Source organism: Pseudomicrostroma glucosiphilum (genome assembly GCF_003144135.1).
Source record: "Pseudomicrostroma glucosiphilum strain MCA 4718 unplaced genomic scaffold BCV69scaffold_1, whole genome shotgun sequence".
Taxonomy (NCBI): domain Eukaryota; kingdom Fungi; phylum Basidiomycota; class Exobasidiomycetes; order Microstromatales; family Microstromataceae; genus Microstroma; species Microstroma glucosiphilum.
Window position 1 is genome coordinate 144,016 of NW_020289913.1, and position 18,105 is coordinate 162,120.

The 18,105-nt window shown below is 55.6% G+C and overlaps 8 protein-coding genes across 8 annotated transcripts; 4 read left to right on the forward strand and 4 right to left on the reverse strand.

The window, feature by feature from the left end:
* The first annotated feature begins 25 nt into the window (after nucleotides 1-25).
* On the forward strand, nucleotides 26-2,878 carry BCV69DRAFT_309414 (hypothetical protein). The gene is made up of 4 exons (XM_025494709.1): nucleotides 26-424; nucleotides 529-699; nucleotides 772-894; nucleotides 982-2,878. The coding sequence occupies exons 1-4, from the start codon at nucleotides 337-339 to the stop codon at nucleotides 2,721-2,723; spliced, it is 2,124 nt and encodes a 707-aa protein (XP_025350680.1). The 5' UTR covers nucleotides 26-336; the 3' UTR covers nucleotides 2,724-2,878.
* Nucleotides 2,805-3,857, reverse strand: BCV69DRAFT_1242 (LSM-domain-containing protein). Its single transcript, XM_025489171.1, has 5 exons — nucleotides 3,512-3,857; nucleotides 3,324-3,377; nucleotides 3,126-3,239; nucleotides 2,999-3,003; nucleotides 2,805-2,904 (listed from the first exon to the last, which is right to left on the reverse strand). The coding sequence occupies exons 1-5, from the start codon at nucleotides 3,657-3,659 to the stop codon at nucleotides 2,887-2,889; spliced, it is 339 nt and encodes a 112-aa protein (XP_025350681.1). The 5' UTR covers nucleotides 3,660-3,857; the 3' UTR covers nucleotides 2,805-2,886.
* Nucleotides 3,858-4,060: 203 nt separating this feature from the next.
* Nucleotides 4,061-5,812, forward strand: BCV69DRAFT_279450 (fatty acid-2 hydroxylase). The gene is made up of 2 exons (XM_025491260.1): nucleotides 4,061-5,408; nucleotides 5,492-5,812. The coding sequence occupies exons 1-2, from the start codon at nucleotides 4,263-4,265 to the stop codon at nucleotides 5,525-5,527; spliced, it is 1,182 nt and encodes a 393-aa protein (XP_025350682.1). The 5' UTR covers nucleotides 4,061-4,262; the 3' UTR covers nucleotides 5,528-5,812.
* Nucleotides 5,813-6,256: 444 nt separating this feature from the next.
* On the reverse strand, nucleotides 6,257-7,124 carry BCV69DRAFT_285865 (DJ-1; the record flags this gene model as incomplete). The annotated part of the gene is made up of 3 exons (XM_025493501.1): nucleotides 6,257-6,368; nucleotides 6,507-6,558; nucleotides 6,656-7,124. 3 exons carry the CDS (start codon nucleotides 7,122-7,124, stop codon nucleotides 6,257-6,259), a joined length of 633 nt encoding a protein of 210 aa, XP_025350683.1.
* A 538-nt stretch (nucleotides 7,125-7,662) lies between these two features.
* On the forward strand, nucleotides 7,663-8,089 carry BCV69DRAFT_309417 (hypothetical protein; the record flags this gene model as incomplete). The annotated part of the gene is made up of 2 exons (XM_025494710.1): nucleotides 7,663-7,778; nucleotides 7,894-8,089. The coding sequence occupies exons 1-2, from the start codon at nucleotides 7,705-7,707 to the stop codon at nucleotides 8,087-8,089; spliced, it is 270 nt and encodes an 89-aa protein (XP_025350684.1). The 5' UTR covers nucleotides 7,663-7,704.
* A 303-nt stretch (nucleotides 8,090-8,392) lies between these two features.
* On the reverse strand, nucleotides 8,393-10,145 carry BCV69DRAFT_295852 (glutamate dehydrogenase; the record flags this gene model as incomplete). Its single annotated transcript, XM_025493944.1, has 4 exons — nucleotides 8,393-9,505; nucleotides 9,593-9,692; nucleotides 9,875-9,981; nucleotides 10,110-10,145. 4 exons carry the CDS (start codon nucleotides 10,143-10,145, stop codon nucleotides 8,393-8,395), a joined length of 1,356 nt encoding a protein of 451 aa, XP_025350685.1.
* A 945-nt stretch (nucleotides 10,146-11,090) lies between these two features.
* BCV69DRAFT_1374 (subtilisin-like protein) lies at nucleotides 11,091-13,264 on the reverse strand. The gene has a single exon (XM_025489265.1). The coding sequence runs from the start codon at nucleotides 13,112-13,114 to the stop codon at nucleotides 11,207-11,209; it is 1,908 nt and encodes a 635-aa protein (XP_025350686.1). The 5' UTR covers nucleotides 13,115-13,264; the 3' UTR covers nucleotides 11,091-11,206.
* Nucleotides 13,265-14,975: 1,711 nt separating this feature from the next.
* On the forward strand, nucleotides 14,976-17,750 carry BCV69DRAFT_1386 (hypothetical protein). Its single transcript, XM_025489269.1, has 3 exons — nucleotides 14,976-16,466; nucleotides 16,554-16,813; nucleotides 16,890-17,750. The coding sequence occupies exons 1-3, from the start codon at nucleotides 15,216-15,218 to the stop codon at nucleotides 17,584-17,586; spliced, it is 2,208 nt and encodes a 735-aa protein (XP_025350687.1). The 5' UTR covers nucleotides 14,976-15,215; the 3' UTR covers nucleotides 17,587-17,750.
* The last annotated feature ends 355 nt before the right edge of the window (nucleotides 17,751-18,105 follow it).

An 18,105-nucleotide genomic window follows, 5' to 3' on the forward strand; every position in this document is an offset into this window, starting at 1 on the left:
GGCAGTGCTACTCTTTACTTACGCTACTAGACTCATCTCGCCCTCCTTCGGACGTTCATTATCACTCATATCACCATCAAGGCCCCATTGACCCTCAATTCGGACCTTCCCGGACCTCACGGCGATCCAGTGAGAAAGCTGGACCTGTCGCTGCGCTGCAGTCGATTGCCAAAGTGCGGGAAGAATCGTCCTGCTCTACTCTGCTCCCTACGTGCACACGATGTCTCGAATCACCCAGCAACGACAACAATGCATCTAGATAAACCAGCGAGCTGCTTCTATACTTTATAGCAGGCCCGACCAGCCTCTTGGCTCGCCTGCGAACGCCTGCCGACCATGTCTCTGCACCTAAAGCGACTCGTATCTGGGGGACAGGCGCGCTTTGTCCAGGATGGAGTCGATCTTGACTTGGTCTACATCACAGGTGAGTGAGAAGAAGTACGCAAATAAGTGCTGCTATGCCTGAAAGCACCAGTCGCTCATCGCTACGCCGGCATACCTACTTACTCTGACGATCGTTCCGTACAGATCGTCTGCTCATCATGGCCTTCCCGTCGACGGGCGTACCCACAGTATGGCGCAACAATCGGCATGAGGTCCGCCGCTTCCTCGATGAGAGACATGGAAAAGGGTGGCGAGTGTGGAACTTCCGGCCCAAAGATGAAGGCGAATACGACGAAGAGGACTTTTATGGCAGAGGTGAGCCGGAATCTAGAGGCAGGACACTCCCACGAACTATTACTCATGCTTGCGCTCGATTTCCACTCCCAGTCTCAAGATACCCATTTCCGGATCATCAGCCGCCTCCCTTGTCTCTGATACCCATGGCTGTGGCGGATATGACCGCCTGGCTAGCCGAAGACCCCAAGAATGTCATAGTCATTCATTGTAAAGGTGAGTGCTTGCAGATCATGTCGAAGGAGTACTCTTCATGATCACACAGGCTGAGGCTGTCACGTCTCTTGACTACTGTCCGAACAGCTGGCAAGGGCCGCTCGGGCACAATGGCTTGCAGCTACCTGATCTCTCTTCCCAAGCTCCCCTTACCGCCCCGGGAGTTGCGGAACATCAGCATCGCAAAGCACAAGACAAAGAGCGGACAGGACATCCCGACTGGAGGACTGGCGCAGAATGCTCTGTTTGACTCTCCAGCGGAGGATGCAAAGTCTGGGGCATCGGCCCAAGCAATCACGAGCAATGAGTACGACCCATCAGTCTGGCGGAGCAAGATAGAAGCCGCTCTCGCGCTCCATTCTTCGCAGCGGATGAAGCCAAAAGCCGCAAGCGCTGGGCCGCTAGCTGTCTCGATGAACACTGTGTCTTCTGCCAACTACGCTAATGCACAGGCGGCAGACGGACTGACGAGCCATGCGGATCTGCAACGACCGAAGTCCATGGCGTTGGGTCTCACACCTGGAGGTAAGATATCTCATGTGCAGAGCGTTTCTGTAGATGCGGGCAGGCGGTTGGCACAAAGTGAAGGTTTTGCCGCCAACGGAGGCGACGCATCGCCCGATGCCACAACGTCGCCCAACTCCCGCGGAGAGCACGCCTCACTCGACACCACGTCACAGGCGCCATACCAATCGCAAGACGAGAACGACGATCACAAGAGTCCCTCTCTGGTCGGGCGCGTAGGAGTGTCAATTGCCTCGCAACGTCGTTGGATGGGCTACTGGGCGCGGCTACTGGCGCAACAAGATGCGCGAGCTTCCTTGACGCACCTCGCACCAGCGCAGAGCTCCAGAGTGATCCGCATCCTGCGCATCAGTATCCTGCAAGACCTCAAGACGTCCGCCGATACCTCCAGCGTCGATTCGACGAACGGAGCGTCCCATGCTACACCAGGCGGAGGCCATAGAAGCGCTATCTCGGCGGCTCGTCATTTCGGCAAATTGGACAGCTTCAAGCTTTTTGTAGGCCAATACGATACTGCTCTGGTCACGCAGCTCGAAGACTTTGAGCGAGACGCCCGCAGAAGGCAAAGCGTCAAAAATTCTGGCTCTTCTGACTCGAGAGACGCCACTGGAGGTCCTGCTATCGGTGACTCCAACGACGTGGGGAAGGGCAGTGCTGCACAATCGTCTTCGAAGCGGCTGGCGCAACACGGCAACGAGGAAGGTGTAGGGCAGTGGGGCTTCGACGTCGTCACCGAGGCAGAGAAAGCGCGCCGTTTCCACTGGCCTGATACTCCCAGCAGCGGCGGCAGTGGGCGTAAGTTCGACTTCTTCGATTGGTTTGCCAAGCTCAAGGAGAGCGAGAGGGTCGTCGGAGGAGGTGAGGAAGCGGGTGAAGAGGGGCATAGCACCGATACGGTGTGGCACCACTTCGATCTGGATCCTACCAGCAGCAACGCCTCGTCCAAGGCCAATTTAGCCTCCCTTTCCAAAGCCCCGTCTGCAGCCTCCCCACCTTCTCCTTCCCATTCCCCGTCCTCTTCGGCATCCCAAGGTCTCCTCGTCTCTCCGGATCGCGAGCTCTGCCTTCGAGTTCAATCGCGCAACAAGGTGCTCAATGCTCTCCTCCCGGACATTGCCTCTTCGGCCGGATGGGTGTGGTTGATCCCTGCCTTTGAGGAACCTCGTTCTGCGGGGGAGATTAGGAGGGGGGATAGGACCACGGTGCGCTTTGCTAGGGAGGAGGTGGATTTTGCAAAGAAGATTACGGGCTTGAGGGGGGTGCAGGTGGAGTGGGAGTGGGTGAGCACGGGGAATCAGTCGTGACTGGTTGGGAGTGGGGCAGGAGGAAGGAGCGGAGAGGATGGAGGAAGTGAGAGCTTCGCCTCCATGGGCAGACATCAGTGACGGGAACACTCTTGAACCCGTTGCGCCTCTGAGACGTGAAGAGTATCCGAATGTAATCTATTGCATCTGACCTCATCCATCCTCACAGCGCGGTGATGTACTGTGGAGTGTACAAGAGTGAAAGGAGGAGAAAGCGTCAGTAGCTTGCCAATAGGGATAGATGCAGATCATCTCAAGACTGTGCGTAGACTCACCAATACTGCGAATGGGGGACCAAAAGAGGTGTACGCGCAATGGAGAAGGTGAAAGCGAAAGGCTTAGCATGTGTGTTCGCCCAAGAAGTCTTCCTCTGGAGATCTTTTTGGTCCGCTCCACACTCACCATTGTTCCCCCTGATGAAAGCATCTCCATAGGAATTCTTTTGCTGCCCACCCACCCACTCCGTCGTCTCCTCGAGGGCAATGTTCATGTATCCGTCCAGACATGAGAGGGTGCCTGTAGCGATGCGAGGCGAGAAAGAGATGGAGATGTGTAAGCTCAAACGTGGGGGCCGGGAAAAAGCACTTGAGCGTGACTCACCCCGGTAGTCGATTCCTGAGTTGAGTCGCACTGCTACTTGCTTGCCGATCACGTCTGCGAGAGGGGGAGAGAGTGATGTCAGCGCAGTTCACCATGGCCTCTTCGAGAGACTCTGGAAGACTTTCTCGACGTAGGCAGTAGCGTTCCGCCTTCCCTTTGCCCTTGCTTGATTGCACTACGCTACTTACTCTTGAGAAAGTCGTTAGGAGACCCCTTTGAGGGCTGCTGTACCACTGCAGCCTTGTCTTCGTCTGTTTCGGGCGGCGGCGGAGGAGGAGTGACATCGTCGTTGCCATCTGCCGGCGGTGGAGGCGGTGGTGCTGTATCCGACGCCATTGTCTTGTCGAGGTGTGCTGTAGTAGCAAGTAGAGGGTACGTAGGAACCAAGGTCTGTCTGACCACTCCTCGAGGGCTGCTTGCTATACTGGAAGCCCTGGGACGGAAAGCGGAAGCGGAGGTGGGGGCACGTCGGCTCCGAGGACTGGTGAGGAGCCGAGGGAGCCGAGGCTGAGGCTGAGGCTGAGGCTGAGGCTGAGCCCAAGGGTGAGCCTGAATGAGCCGAGATCAACACACGGCGGGCGGGCGGCGATTGAGAGCCGAGGCGGACACACACACAGGCAGAAGCCACTCTGTCTAAATTTCCCCGCCGACAGGACGCAGGCAGGGAGAATCCCCTAAAGTGAACCATCACCATCAACCATTCCATCTTCACTACCACTCCTGCCCATCGCCACTCCCACTACACACCTCGCCCTCTGCGCTCCTCTCTCAACACACACACACTCACTTACTCACGCAGTCAGCGCTCACCCCTCGCCACTCACGCCGCTGACCCTCACCCCGCCACTCCATCTCACATCAACACCGGCAGTACCGTCTGACTGCGCCACAAGTCACTACCTCTTACCACACCCTTCCTCCCCTTCCCTGCCGATCACCATGTCTGCCGGCAACCCTGCCCCTTCGCCCGCGCCAGCTGCCCGACGCACTCGCCTCATCTCGAGTGCCATGATGGCACGCCACAACAAGGAGAGCTCCGTCTGGGTCGCCCGACGTGGAAAGGTGTACGACGTCACCGACTTCGTCCCCGACCATCCCGGAGGAGATGATCTGGTGATGAAGTACGCTGGTATGGACATGGGAGAGATCATGGACGACGTCGTTGAGCATGCCCACTCCACATCTGCCTATGAGCTGCTGGAAGAGTACTACATTGGACGACTGCCAATGACACAAGAGGAAGAGGCAGCTTGTGCAGATGCAGAAGATGGCGGAGCAGATTTCACAGGAAAGGACAAGGACATCATCATCACCGATGACTTTGTGCCTCAGGACTCGGATGTACACGCCGATTACAAGAAGCATGCCTTCCTGGATCTGTCCAAGCCCCTGATCATGCAGGTGTGGAATGCCAAGTTCGACAAGGAGTTCTACCTCGCTCAGGTACACTCGCCTCGCCACTTGAAGGAACCTGCTCGTCTGTTCGGTCCAGACTATCTAGAGATGTTCACACGTACATCCTGGTATGTCGTGCCTCTCATCTGGGTACCCATTGCCGCCTCTCTATTCTACCGATCAGCACAGCAGTACACTCTCCTCGAGCATGGCCAAGAAGAGCTAGTGCCCTTCCAACACATGGTCAAGTTGAGCCCAGTAGCAATGGCTTACACAACGGCCTGCTTTGCATCGGGCGTATTCATCTGGACACTACTGGAGTACACCCTGCATCGCTTCCTCTTCCACGTCGACGAATTCCTTCCCAACAACGGTCCCTGCCTCACACTACACTTCCTCCTGCACGGAATCCACCACTACCTACCCATGGACAGGCTACGATTGGTCATGCCTCCCCTGCTCTTCTTTGTCCTCTCATTCCCTTTCACAAGACTAGCCTATGCCATCTTCCCTTCGGCAGCAATGGCAAATGGAGTCATTGCGGGAGCATTTGCGATGTACGTCGTGTATGATATGATGCACTACGCGCTGCATCACACCAAGCTACCGGCGTACCTCAGGTCGATGAAGCAGTACCACCTCGAGCACCACTACAAGGCTTACGATCTTGGGTTTGGCGTTACCTCCAAGGTGAGCAGCGAGAGCGATTAGGCGAATACAGGTTCTTCGGATGCAGCAGCTGACCGCTTTCTTTCTTTCATTTCACTTCACAGTTCTGGGACTACGTCTTCGGCACAGCACTAGCATGAGGTTGCTCTCTCCGCCCTCTCTCCACTAGCGTATTGTGCCATCGACTTCTTGAGCATACACCACCACCACTGTCTTTTCGTGTACAACCCCGCAAGAAGTAGGCTGGAGACCCGCTACCGCTGCTGCTACTTTTTTCCTTGCTGAGCACTCCCACCGTTCATCACCCATCACCCCTTTTTGTTTAATTTCTTAGTTTGCTTCGCCTTCCCCTTCGCCTCTGAGTGTCACTAGGTCTTGTTCGCTTCGCTTCGCTTCTCAGAATGAATACTACACTATGCTATGAACGTCTGCAGTCGATGCTTAGTGCGAGATGGAGGAAACGAGCGAGCGAGCGAGCGAGCGAGGGAGCGAGGGAGCGTGCAATCTTTCCCCTTCCCTACTCGTGTCTCCTTCGAGGGTAGGTATGGTCCTACGACTGCGCCTTCAAGCAAAGACTGAGACCATAGCAGGTTACGTTTGTTTGGTTGTAGAAGGGGTATTGGATTTCATTCCGTCATATTGGCTAAGCTAAATCTGCTTCTTTGGATCTGGACGGGTGATTGTGCTCCTTTTTTTCCTGCTCCTCCTTTCCTCCTCAACTTTCTTGCTTGCTCAAGACTCATCGTCGTATTCTCCTTCATTTCTCCACCCTAAGCCCTACCGTGGCGTGTTGTAGCCCTTACCCTAACCCCTTCTTTGCCGCGAGTCCTTAAGCAAGCCCAACCCTACTCTACTCTGGAGTAGATCGCCTAGAGCTTATCGGACAAGATCATCGGTCCGGAAATCTCCTCGCGCTTCTCTGGGCCAAGGAGCTTCTCGACGAGACTTAGTGCGAAGAGGAGGGAGGTGCCGGGTCCGCGCCTGTATGAGTCATGCGAAAGGGACGGAGGTAATGGTGGTAGTAGTGGAGGAGGAGGAGATGGTGGTCAGTTGAGCGAGAGTAGGAGGAGAAGATGGGCGAAATTTGGGAGGGGAGAAGAGGGGGCAAGGGGCACTCACGATGTGATTAGATTGTCTGAAATGACGATCCGGTCCTCGGAGTAGCGGTAGTCTAGGGGATGTTCGAACCGAGAGGGACCAACGACGATGGCGCTGTCAGTGGACACAGCATACAGCACATCTTCGCTATCGATCTATCCGCTTCTCACCTTTGGAGAGCTCATCCTTTACGCTCGGATGACTCGTCAGCTTCGAGTCCTTTGCGATCCCACTCGTCTTGACTGCCAACACCCCCGCGCAAATCGCTGCGACGACTTTCCCATCTGCATAATACTTTGCAATGAGGCTCTGTACATCGCCATTCTCGCTAATCGTCTTTGCCCCCTCGGCTCCACCAGGAATAACCACTGCGTCGAACTCGAACGCCTTCTTCCCCCCAGCCAAGTCCGGTAACTTCAAGTCCGGCAGTACCTTTAGCCCGCGCGAGAGAGTGGCAGCATAGGGTGCTTCGGGCGTCGAAGAGGAGACGCCATGGGGGTCTTCGGCTGATTGGGAGGAAGAACCTACGAAGACGGATTTGGGGGAGAGACCGGCACGAACACAAACGTCGTAGACTGTTGCGAACTCGATCTCTTCGGTCCCGTGGGAGAGGAGGATGAGGACGGATTTGGAGGACATGCTGGGGAGAGTGTGTCAAATCGGAGCGAGGTGGAGATGGTGTGGTATGTAAGGTTGTGGAGTGTGGGCAGATGCAAATGGTACTGCCGATGATCCCAATGCTGGCTGGATTCCAAACAAGCAGTGGAGGGATGCGGGGTAGAAGATAAGCATCACCAGCGCGGGGAGGTCTGTGCACCGATCCCCGATCCCCGATCACCCATCGCACCCCTGTTCCGTTCCGAACCTTTCCCCTCAACCTTCACCTTCTCGCTTCTGCTCCACTTGTCAGGCGACACGTGTGGAGGGAAATACGAGGACGTCTAGCGGCGTAAGGGTCTAGGCTCCCAACCCCGCATGTCACTCGGCCAAGGTTGAGATGCAACACTGACAGCACGGCGCACACCACTGCACAGACGCAGCCCGCCTAGCCCGCCCCGGGGAGAGGTGGGGGAGAAGGGGGCCGGGTGGGAAGGGCAGGGGAACCTTACAAGTAGGTCAGCGCCGTGTCTTCCCTCCTCTATCCCTCAACCACATCACTTTCTTTGTATTCACTCCATCGTCTGACTCCAGGAACCACCTAACCCTCACATTCAATAACATGTTCCGTGTCACTCCTTACCTCCTCAACAAGTCCGCACCCGAGACTGTAGTGAACACTGTCAAGAATGCTGCGTGAGTCACGAGACCGGCAAAGGCGACGTCGTCAAGCCCTCTTCACAACTAGCCTCGCTCATCATCCTGACCAACTATTCTTTACCCTCTCCTCTCCTTTCCTCTCCTTTCGTAGCAAGGCTGTAGCTGACTCAGTAGCCGGTACAGGCGCTGCTGCCTCAAAGGAAGCCAACAAGGCCGAGGCTAAGAGTGACAATGCCACCATGGGCCAGAAGGTGGGCGCTGCTACCGATGCCATGGGTGACAAGATGAAGGAGGTCAAGAATGATGCTAGCTCCGAGATGAACAAGCAGAAGGCTAAGAACTCGTAATCGCGAATGTCAGGAAGTGTGTGAAGGGAGGCAGGGGGAAGACAGGGGTGAAGAAGACTCTCATGGGATACAGACCAAAAACGAAAATCGCATAACAATCGTACGGCTCTCTCCGCATTAGCAACACCAATCAGATCAGACTGTTTCATTTGAGCAATTGAGCATACGTGTATTGATAAAATAGTGCGAGGCGGGACAGCTATGCAAGGAGGGACAGTCACAGCCGCCGTCACCGCTCCCGCGCCATGTCCTCATCATCTATATCATCTATGATCTTGTTTGTTTCTACTTCTTACATTGCATCTACCACCAGTCACCGTGTGCCTTCATGGCGTCGGCTACCTTCTTGAAGCCGGCAATGTTGGCACCAGCAACCAGCGAAGGAACCTCGGCACCGTCTCCGAAGCTCTCACCGGTCGTCTTGCAGATGTTGAAGCACTCCTCCATGATGCCCTTGAGCTTGGTGTCCACCTCCTCACCAGACCACTTGAGCCTCATCGAGTTCTGTGCCATCTCCAGACCAGACACGGCCACACCACCAGAGTTGGCAGCCTTGCCTGGACCGTAGAGGACACCCTTCTTGCCGTCCTTTGCACGAGTCTTCTCAAAGGCCTGGATGGCCTCGAGGGTGCAACCCATGTTGGAACCCTCGGCAATGAAGTGGCAACCAGCCTTGATCACAGCCTCGGCGTCGCTCTCGTCGACTTCGTTCTGGGTGGCCGAGGGGAGAGCAACATCGTAGGCCTTGACCAGCTTCCAAGGACGAGCACCATCGGCGTGGAACTCAAACTTTCCACCCTTGTCACCCAGAGTGGAGAGCTCCTTTCGGGCAATCTTGATCTTGTAAATTTCCTCGATGTCCTGCTCGGAGAAGCTAGCGTCTCCCTTGGCGATCAACGATCCCTTGGAGTCGGAGAAGGAAAGGACGGTACCACCAAGCTCAATGACCTTGAGAGCAGCGAACTGGGCGACCTGACCGGAACCAGAAACGACGACCTTCTTGCCCTTGAAGCCGCCCTGGGCGCCCTCGACGAGCTTGATCATGTGGTCGACGTAGTAGACGAGACCGTAACCGGTAGCCTCGGGCCTGAGGGCAGATCCTCCCCAGTCGGGTCCCTTACCGGTGATCATACCAGACCACTCCGACTTGAGCTGCTTGTAAACACCAAAGACGTAACCGGCATTCTCACCAGTGAAACCAATGTCACCTGCGGGAACATCAGTGTCGGGACCAATGTGCTTGGCGAGAGCAGTTCCAAAGGCCTTTGAGAAACGGCGAATCTCAGCGTCACTCTTGCCCTTGGGGTCAAAGTCGGATCCACCCTTTCCACCTCCCATGGGGAGACCGGTGAGGGCATTCTTCAGCACCTGCTCGAGAGCAAGGAACCGCAGAATGGAGAGGTTCACGGTAGGGTGCTGGAAGCGGTAGGATTGCACAGAGGGTCAGGAAGCTGCTTCGGGGCTTGTGAGAGTCGCAGCATCGTCCATACCGCGGATACTCACGAATCGGAGACCACCCTTGTAAGGTCCGAGGGCAGAGTTCTGCTGGACTCGGTAACCCCAGTTCACCCGTGCGACGTGCTTGTCATCCTCCCAGACGACACTAGCAAGCGGGGAGGGAATCAAGTGCACGAGGGCGCATGGAAAGCGTAGAGATAAGACGGTATGGCAGTAAATGGCGTCAGAGGCAGCTCGACTCGGCACGGCTCAGTGATGCTTGAATAGGAGGGTAAAAGCGGACAAGGCGGCGAGCCATGCAGGCGCCTTGGTTGTGCAGTCACTCACCGGAAGCTGATAACCTGCTCGGGAACACAGATGATGTCCCAGACCTTCTTGTACTCTTCATTCTTCTCAAAGAAGGGCTTCAGAGTCGAGAAGATCTCATCTCGAGCCTGCAAGGGAATGATATAGCATGGGGTATAGAGTCTTGGGTGAGCTCGGACTGTCTTCGTTGTGATCACAAGCTAGCCTCTCGTTCTGGGGCTGCCCTTGACGAAGGCGAGAGTCAATGAGTACGTACCTGTTCGAACTCTGGCTGAGGGGTGTTTGGATACATGATTGGTGAGGAGGACTGAAAGAAAGGTAGTGTCTGAGAGGCAAGTGTAAGCTTGTCAGATCAATGGGGAAAGAAAGAAAGGAAAGAAAGCTCGTGCGGCCGAAGAGAATAATTGAAAGAGACACAGATGCAGGACAGTGGGGAGGAGGCACCTCGGCTTTGGATTCTCGGTGAGCCATTCTGTCACTTTGTCAGTCGATCAGCCTGGCCCAAGTCGCCAGGAGGAAGGGAAGATCGCACACCTCGCAGCACACGGACCAGACGCCCGTGCCTTTATGCAGCAGATCGGCCGTGCGAGGGAGCCAGACATGCGGGCAGGCACGCGGACGGCAACTGGAAACGAGCCTCACACGACAGCCCGCCGCCTTGCGCCACTCCCACCCCGCCTGAATTCCGAAATGAACCAGCTCTGTACTGTCTTCCGAGGCTTCCCGACTCGGCCCCACCATAGACTTGGTATGCATGAGCATCAGGACAAAGGATGTGGGGCCTCGCCGGTGAGCAAGGCATCACTCCTCGATGTCCGCTCTCGCAAAGCCGGCCAAGCCCGCCCTGCGTCGCTGACTGTGAGCCATGGTCCTTGACGTCTACGCTCTGCGAACAGGGTTGTGCAACCCAAAGGGACCCCAGTGCAGGCGAGGATACCCGTCTGACGAAGACTACAGAACATAGAGCTTCCATCAGCGCACACGCAGCGCTTTTCGCTTCTCCTGTCTTAGCCACTGAGTGACGCAAATCGGACAGGCAAGCGATTTCCCGGCAAAAAGGCCACGCGTTTCAAGGTCCGACGAGAAGAAGTGAGTTGCAGAGATAAGGAGACCCAGAGATAAGGTCACGTGCACTGGGCGATGAGACGGGTCAAACAGACTGTGTACATTACAGAGACTATGGGAGCGAACAAGCAGCAAACAATGACCGCAGAGACAGTAAGGTTGGGGACAACTCGACCGCTATGAACAACGAGGCAAGCAACAATTGTCCGTCCGCAATGAGGAGAAGGCTATGGGGCGCGAAAAGCCCACCTGCCTAAGACGCGCATAAGCGACGAAGCAAGCCGCTCCTCAGAGGCCGTAGAGGGCCGCCAAGGATGAGTAATTGGCAGAGCCCAGTCCACTAGCGGCATCCCATCCAACGGTCGCATTGAATCCATAGGTCTGCGCCGTGGTGGTGGTTCCTGCTCCGCACTTCCACCAAGAACCGCCAATGGTGATGTCCTTGAATGCCGATGGGTTCGCGTAGAACATGGGTTGGACGTACCCAACAGTAGGCTGTCCTGCATCGCGTAGCTCGCCATTCAAAACAGCCAGTAGAGCTGCAAAGACGGGGCTGGACATTGATGTTCCTGCTTGCAGGTAGGCGCTGCCACCGATGACAATGGGGTAGTCTACGCCCAGCGCAGTCACGTCCGGGAAGGCTCGACCTGTAGAAGTATATTGGCCCTTTGTGGCGCTCGAGTAAAGAGAATTCGAACGAGCAGCCCACTTGGAAAGTGCCGAGCTTTGGTAGTCTGGCGTGCTCCAGATTTCGGAAAAGCCAGAACCTGTAGCCCATGCCCAGTTGTAGCCGGAGAGACCCGAGGGCGTACCATAGTAGACGGGTTGCTCAGCCTCATAGTAGCCCGTTGTGGCGCCCACTGACAAGATGTAAGGGCAGCCAGAAGGGTACGAGGGAGTCAATGGCAAGCAGGAGCCACTGGCGTCGGGGTAGGGAGTGCTTTGAGCTCGGGCTGTACCATCTGGCCCAGAGTCGCCCGCCGAGAAGACAACCGTTGTACCAAGGGCGGACAGGAGCTGAGCAGCGTTGCACATGGCGTCGGCAGTGGAGGTCATGGAAGCTTCATCCAAGATACCGTAGGAGACGGTGATCACCGAAGGTCGAACAGACGCATCTAGCTCGAGGAAGTACTGGAAGGCAGACAGGAAGATGTCTCCCGTGTCGGCACCCACTGTAGTGCCAGACTTGTCACCGATGTTGTAGTAGGTGCTCTCAAGAGGATAGGTCAAGCCTACAGCAATCTGCGAGTCCAGAGCAGCCTCTCCAGAGGGGTCTGAACCAGAGTTGGTGGCGCCAAGAAGGTCATTGAGATACATCTGGTACTTTGCAGCGTTAGGCTGATCCGTTCGGAAAGCCTTCATGGCGGTAGTAAGATCAGACTGCGAGAAGTTTTCTGCCAGGTAACCAATGATGGCCAGATCATTGCGCCTGGCCAGACTCTTGGATGTTTGCGGCAGTCCGTAGTAGTCGATCAAGCATCGAGGGTAGTTGTAGTAGTGTCCACCAGAGCTCACGCATGTAGAGGGGGGTGCTGTGGTCCTCTTTGCCAGGTTCATAGACTCGTCCGCATGCTCATTGGCGTACTCGAACATACGTCGCTTGCTCAGAGTGATGTCGCTGGCGCTCTGGTAGTTCTCTCTGTTCAGAGAGGGGCTTCCAAAGGCAAGAAGAGTCCCCACCGAGTAGACGTGAGCAGAAATGCTGCTTGGCAGAGTGACACTCTTGGCCTTTGGCAGGGCAATCTCGCCATTGTGACTATAGGATGAGATGGTAGTGGAAAGGAAGGACTCAACCTTGCTGACCGTCGTCTTGACTGTCACCCGATCTTTCAAGGTCGACCAAGTGAGATTGGCAGAAGGGATACCGGCTGCTTTCAATGCTTTGATCACAGCATTCCTCGAAGTAGTGGAAGGGGTCACGTAGGCGGCAGCCTCTGCGTTTGTAAGCCAAGCCGCCTTGGGATTCTTCGAGATACTGGTCATCTTGCTGTGGAGACCCGCTCGATTCGGGGCGTTCAGGTACAAGTCAAAGGACATGATGCTCGCCTTCTTTGGTGTGGCCTTTTTCACCCATGAAGACGGAATGTTGGAGGATGCCTTAATTGTCTTCTTCGATGCAGCCTCAACACCATGTGAGAATATGGCTGCGCTGCATAGCAGCAGTACCAGCACCAGCAGCTGACGGTGGTGCTTCATGTTGAGCAGTGCTGCTTGTGGGTTCGCGTATATGGTGGGAGCCTCGTGAAGATGACGCAGTCACTTCAATCACTGGTCGTGGGGGTGCGGGGTCACACAGCTCTAGGAAGGACGAGTGTGGAGAGGTTATAGGGGAGGAGGGTGGCACTCGTCAAGGGTGCTGTGGAAAGGTGATGCAAGCCGAGAAGCGAGGCAGAGGGCTTTGTGTCAATGATGGATGCACAACTTCCAATGAGGGGAAGATCGGTGTCGCGGAAACCCAGAGATCGGCCGTCCCCTTTCGCAGGGTTGAGTCAAGACCGCCGAGCAAGGCGGACCGGCAAATGGAGGTGTGAGCTTGGCCCACGGCACACAGCAGTAGCAGAGCAAAGCATATGCAAGGCTTGCGCAAGGACCACAATCTGAGTCGACATTGAAAATGGGCCTTGACTAGGCCAGTATCATTTTGATCGCATCGGGGCGGTCCAATGCTTCGCTCAAAGCCCGGTGACAAGTCTGTGCTGCCCTTCCCCTCAGGGGAGGTCAAGCAAAGTTCTATGGCTCCGCCACTTCTTCTTACTGTCCGCTTCGGCTGCCCATAGTATGTTCGCCGAGTAATAGTGTGTACAGTAGAGCGATGACGCTGCAGGGCAACGACTGACATAGCGCCGCTGGAAGCTCGAGGGCGCAGGAGAGGCGATGCGGCGACGTGGGAGATGAATGCGGGGGGTTGGGTGTGACAGTCCAGCTCGCCGAGGGCAGTGGCGCAGAGGTGGAGAGAAGCGTCCTGCTGCGTGGCTGAGGTGCATTGAGCTTCTACCGAAGCAACGTTGAGACTCCGATGCAAGATCTGACGGGTCGACCGCAATCGCAGCTCAGACCCCGTCTTTGCCGCCCATCGTCAGCCGGAGCCTCAGGGACATGCTACTCGATCATCAACGGTGCACTGAGCGAAGAAAGAGAAGATCAGACATCAGGCCGGGGCACTCTGGGTCGTCGGAAGGCACAAAGGACACGTTGACATAACAAAGGAAGCCTGCTTGGCTGGTACCATTGCGCCAAAGGAAGGGGCCGCGGCGTATTCTGCACATCGAGATGGCAGGGAGATTCTTTATTTCGGGCTGCTCTCGGACGAAACAGGCGTTCGGATGTTCTCCTTGAATCGAGCCAAGTACACCTCCTTTTTCTCCCAGCGATGGCTTCGCCGAGGGACGTGCTATGCGATCAAGCGCCCCGGTGGGGGAGTGATCTTTCGTCCGAGGTCTGCATGCGTCAAGCCACGCGCGGCTGGCCCATGGGTCCACGCACCTTCTACGCGGGCAGATGGCTGCATGTCACCTGCATTTTCCCAAGGTCTGACACGCTTCCTTGGCCTCGCTTGCTCTCTTCTGCTGCCTCCGAATGGCCAAAACCTCCGACTTTGCCATGTCCACGATCGGTGTCGGAATTGGTAGTTCAAGGTAGCGGACGAGAGGTGCGTCGCATCAGATTTGCGACGGCTCACCAACCTTGTACTCTAAACTCGACAGCAATGACGACGATGCTGGGCGGAGCGACAGAGACAAACGATGGGCAAACGGGAACTTGTGGCGTAAGACCGGCTATTGCTACCACCCAGTCTCGCCCTCGGACTCCCGCCTAGCCTTGGGCCGAAGACAGTCGACATTGGGAACAGGCAGAGCTTCCGCCGATTCCGTGCTGACCATGCACCCGGAGAGACATTGTGGTGGTATCCCAGCACTGCGTTCATGTCCGTTTCGGATCTTCACCCCGCTACTTCTATTCTTTGACCCATTCTCGCCCATCGGCAGGACTCTGCGCTGATTTGTTCATACCCCTTCGCCAATCACTCTTGCGCTGTCACTCTTACCATTTCCACATTGTCATCATCATCCTACTACTTCATCGCCTTCGTATCTGTCGCTGCTCTTCACGCCGTCATCGAGGCTAGATTCAGCCTCTGCTTCGCGGCGCCTAGTCACGGTTTCTCTGGCCTCTTGTCTCACGCATACGTAACGACTACTCTACGGTGCTTTCCTCTTCTTCAACGTATGGCCAGACTGTGATTGCGATTTCATACCCTCATCTTCCTTAGGGCAGCTTTTGGCGAAGGCAGCATCGGATGCGACTTCTGATTCTTCGCAGCAGCTGCTGCATCCTCTTTGCTGTGCTCTTTGTCTTTGCTGTCACAAATGAGACAACAGCGAAAGAGCTAACATGGAGCAATGTGGCAAGCAGAGCAGCGGGTGGTAGTCATAGACCAGTGAAACAGCTTGGCAAGCGTCGCCTGCCAGCTTTGGAAGTAGTGGAAGGTCTTCAGGCGAGGGCAGAGTACACAAATGGAAAGAAGTCCCTCTGGCGTTCAGCTTCCACGGTAGCGCGTTCGCTCAAGGAGAAGTTCGCCAGAGACTCTCCACCCATGAGGACAATGGTGAAGCGGGACCAAGTCAGCGACTTCTGTTCACGATTCTCTACCAACTGCACAAATTACTGTAAAAAGTTGAATCTGACCAGTAAGAGCTACCTGTGCAGTCAAGCATCCAGCACATCTTCAGCACTTGGCCTCAATGTCCGGTGTAAGTGCGGCACGACAGATTACACGGCGAACGTTTTACTCAATCAGGCCCCCAGTGGAGCAGTGAAGATTGCAGCGACTGCACAGGCCACTACGGTCCAGACCGTTACGAAGACATCCACAATTAGAGCGACGTCCTCGATCTGCAAAACAATTTCGACGACTACAACGTTGCCTGGCACAACCACCACTACGACCACAAGCACCACGCTGCCCACCATCACCTCGACTATCATCTCACGCTCGACGTTGTCCCCCACGACTGGCACGACAACACGACTGACGACGGTCACTTCTACAGTAGTAGTCACCAATGGGGCAACGGCAGGAGCGGTCACCTCGACTACCACCATCTATACTACGGCGTATTCGACGACTGTGCAAGTTGTGGCCCAAGGTGGTAACAGCGCCGCTGTGATCAGCTCCTCGAGCAAAGCAAAGACCAGTAGCACGAGCACCAAAAAGACGACTTCCAGCTCGAAGAAGACGACGTCCACAAAGAAGACGACATCGAGCACCAAGAAGTCGACTGCTACGGCCAAGGCTCGTGACCTGGACGAGGACGAGGATGAGGAAGTCGAGCTGCATCAGCTGGGCAAGAGGGCAGCGACCTTCTGCCAGGCATACTTGAGTGCTTGCAATACTGCCTGTGTAGGTCACAACGGACCTTCGACCAGCAAATGTACGGTGGCGAGCACGAATAGCTACAGTCTGTCGTGTATCTGCAAGGACGGTACATCAGAGTCGCGCAAGGCGCTGAATGTGGCTCAGGCCGACGTAAGCTCTACAACCACTCAAGTGAGTCATGAGACGGTGCCGACGAATCATCGACGTGCCCAGTGCTGACAAGCGTCCGCGTATCTTCTCCCTCTTTCTCCTCCACAGACCATGACCAACACTGTCACGACAGTGCGTTACACCACGGCGTCTACGACTGTCCGCACCACCACTACCACCACGGCCACTGTCGATGGACCTCAGGAGACAGATACCTTCACCCAGTTCCTTCAATATATCACTGCCACCACTACCACTACCACTCGGCCGGCAACGACTACCTACTGGCGCACAGTAACGTCCACAATTGGGGCGCTGACCACTACCACGTCGACTTCTACTACCACTCCAAAGGTTGTGAACACTTTGTAAGTAGAGCACCGCGCAACACGCGCACGATTGCTAGACGCCCATTCCTGACCCTGATTCGCTTCTCATTCACAGGTACAAGACGACTACTGTCATCTCAACAAAGACCTCAACGAGCACCAAGGCTACCACCACTAGCACGACCTCGAGTACCCAGACGACGTCCACCAGTACTGTCAGCACCGATTCGGCGGGTCCCAGCCAGATTCAAGTGAGGGACTATACCTCTTCGAGCGTCTATGGTCTGCTATCTGCTTCTCAAGATGAAGATGCCTACGCCTTCTTGCTGGATTCTACCTCTCAGGATGGCATGTTCGTCAACGTCATCGCCTCGACGGTCAGCTCTTCCATTTCGGGCCTGGTAGGTCTGCAGATGAACGATACGTCCGACTATGGTTCTTTCAACTACGTCGGTTTCGAGGTGCAAGACCTTTCTGACACTGGTGTGCAACCCAACATGCTCGAGTATCTGCTCTTGACCGATACGGCTCCTGTCAGTACGACATCCTACCCCAGCACCTCGAATAGCGACACGGGCTACTTTGCCGCCGAGGCCTTTGTGTGGACAAAGAGCACCAGTGGTAAGCTCACGCCCTACTGGACCAACCCTTCGGGAAGCAGCACAGCGACGGCTACCATGCAGATGTTTATGCTGTGCTCTGGAAGTGGGTACAGTGACTGCTTTGTCAGTGCGGCGTACAACTCTACTACGTGGACCAACTTTGATACCTCAGGTGTCACCATCACCCGAGTTCAACTGGTCGTCGTCTAGATGGATGAATCGACAAGACCAGCAGGATGAGCGAAGAAGACAACAAGGCAGCTTGCAGCGAAAACAAATAGACAGCCCTCCCTCCGCGACATCTGTAGCGCAAGCGCTAACGCTCAGGAGGCGCTTCTAAAGGGGCCCTCCCCCCTCACACAGATACACACTCCTTTGTTTACACATGGGAGATAGACAATCGGCACAATCTCTAGCTCAACGACACACGCTCGGAACATCTTCTCGTCTCTCTCGTTTCTCGCCGCTGCTACCGTTGCCATCGTTACTGCTTTGCACCGTCTCTATCACTACATCCTCCTCCTCCTCGACCACCTCCTCACCTACCGCACTCTTTCCTTTTTTGGTCCTGTTCCGCTTCTAATTTGACCAAAAGCCCCTCGCCCACCATCACCATCACCCAACCGGCGTTCGGATTTGATTCCACTCGCCCACCCTTCATGCATAGTTTCGTTGGTAGCTTCCGTTCTGTCTCATTGTCAATTTCACTGCTACCAAATTTCAGATTCG

Excerpts from the sequence above, each read along its gene's own strand:
- BCV69DRAFT_1386 (XM_025489269.1), top strand. The coding sequence starts at position 15,216 with ATGCGACTTCTGATTCTTCGCAGCAGCTGCTGCATCCTCTTTGCTGTG. Across the intron at positions 16,467-16,553 it reads TAAGCTCTACAACCACTCAA|ACCATGACCAACACTGTCAC; the intron begins GTGAGTCATGAG and ends TCTCCTCCACAG. Across the intron at positions 16,814-16,889 it reads CCAAAGGTTGTGAACACTTT|GTACAAGACGACTACTGTCA; the intron begins GTAAGTAGAGCA and ends TCTCATTCACAG.
- BCV69DRAFT_1374 (XM_025489265.1), bottom strand. The coding sequence starts at position 13,114 with ATGAAGCACCACCGTCAGCTGCTGGTGCTGGTACTGCTGCTATGCAGC.
- BCV69DRAFT_1242 (XM_025489171.1), bottom strand. The coding sequence starts at position 3,659 with ATGGCGTCGGATACAGCACCACCGCCTCCACCGCCGGCAGATGGCAAC. Across the intron at positions 3,378-3,511 it reads TCCTAACGACTTTCTCAAGA|ACGTGATCGGCAAGCAAGTA; the intron begins GTAAGTAGCGTA and ends CCCCTCTCGCAG. Across the intron at positions 3,240-3,323 it reads CTCAGGAATCGACTACCGGG|GCACCCTCTCATGTCTGGAC; the intron begins GTGAGTCACGCT and ends GCATCGCTACAG.
- BCV69DRAFT_279450 (XM_025491260.1), top strand. The coding sequence starts at position 4,263 with ATGTCTGCCGGCAACCCTGCCCCTTCGCCCGCGCCAGCTGCCCGACGC. Across the intron at positions 5,409-5,491 it reads GGTTTGGCGTTACCTCCAAG|TTCTGGGACTACGTCTTCGG; the intron begins GTGAGCAGCGAG and ends TTCACTTCACAG.
- BCV69DRAFT_309414 (XM_025494709.1), top strand. The coding sequence starts at position 337 with ATGTCTCTGCACCTAAAGCGACTCGTATCTGGGGGACAGGCGCGCTTT. Across the intron at positions 425-528 it reads TGACTTGGTCTACATCACAG|ATCGTCTGCTCATCATGGCC; the intron begins GTGAGTGAGAAG and ends CGTTCCGTACAG. Across the intron at positions 700-771 it reads AGAGGACTTTTATGGCAGAG|TCTCAAGATACCCATTTCCG; the intron begins GTGAGCCGGAAT and ends TTCCACTCCCAG.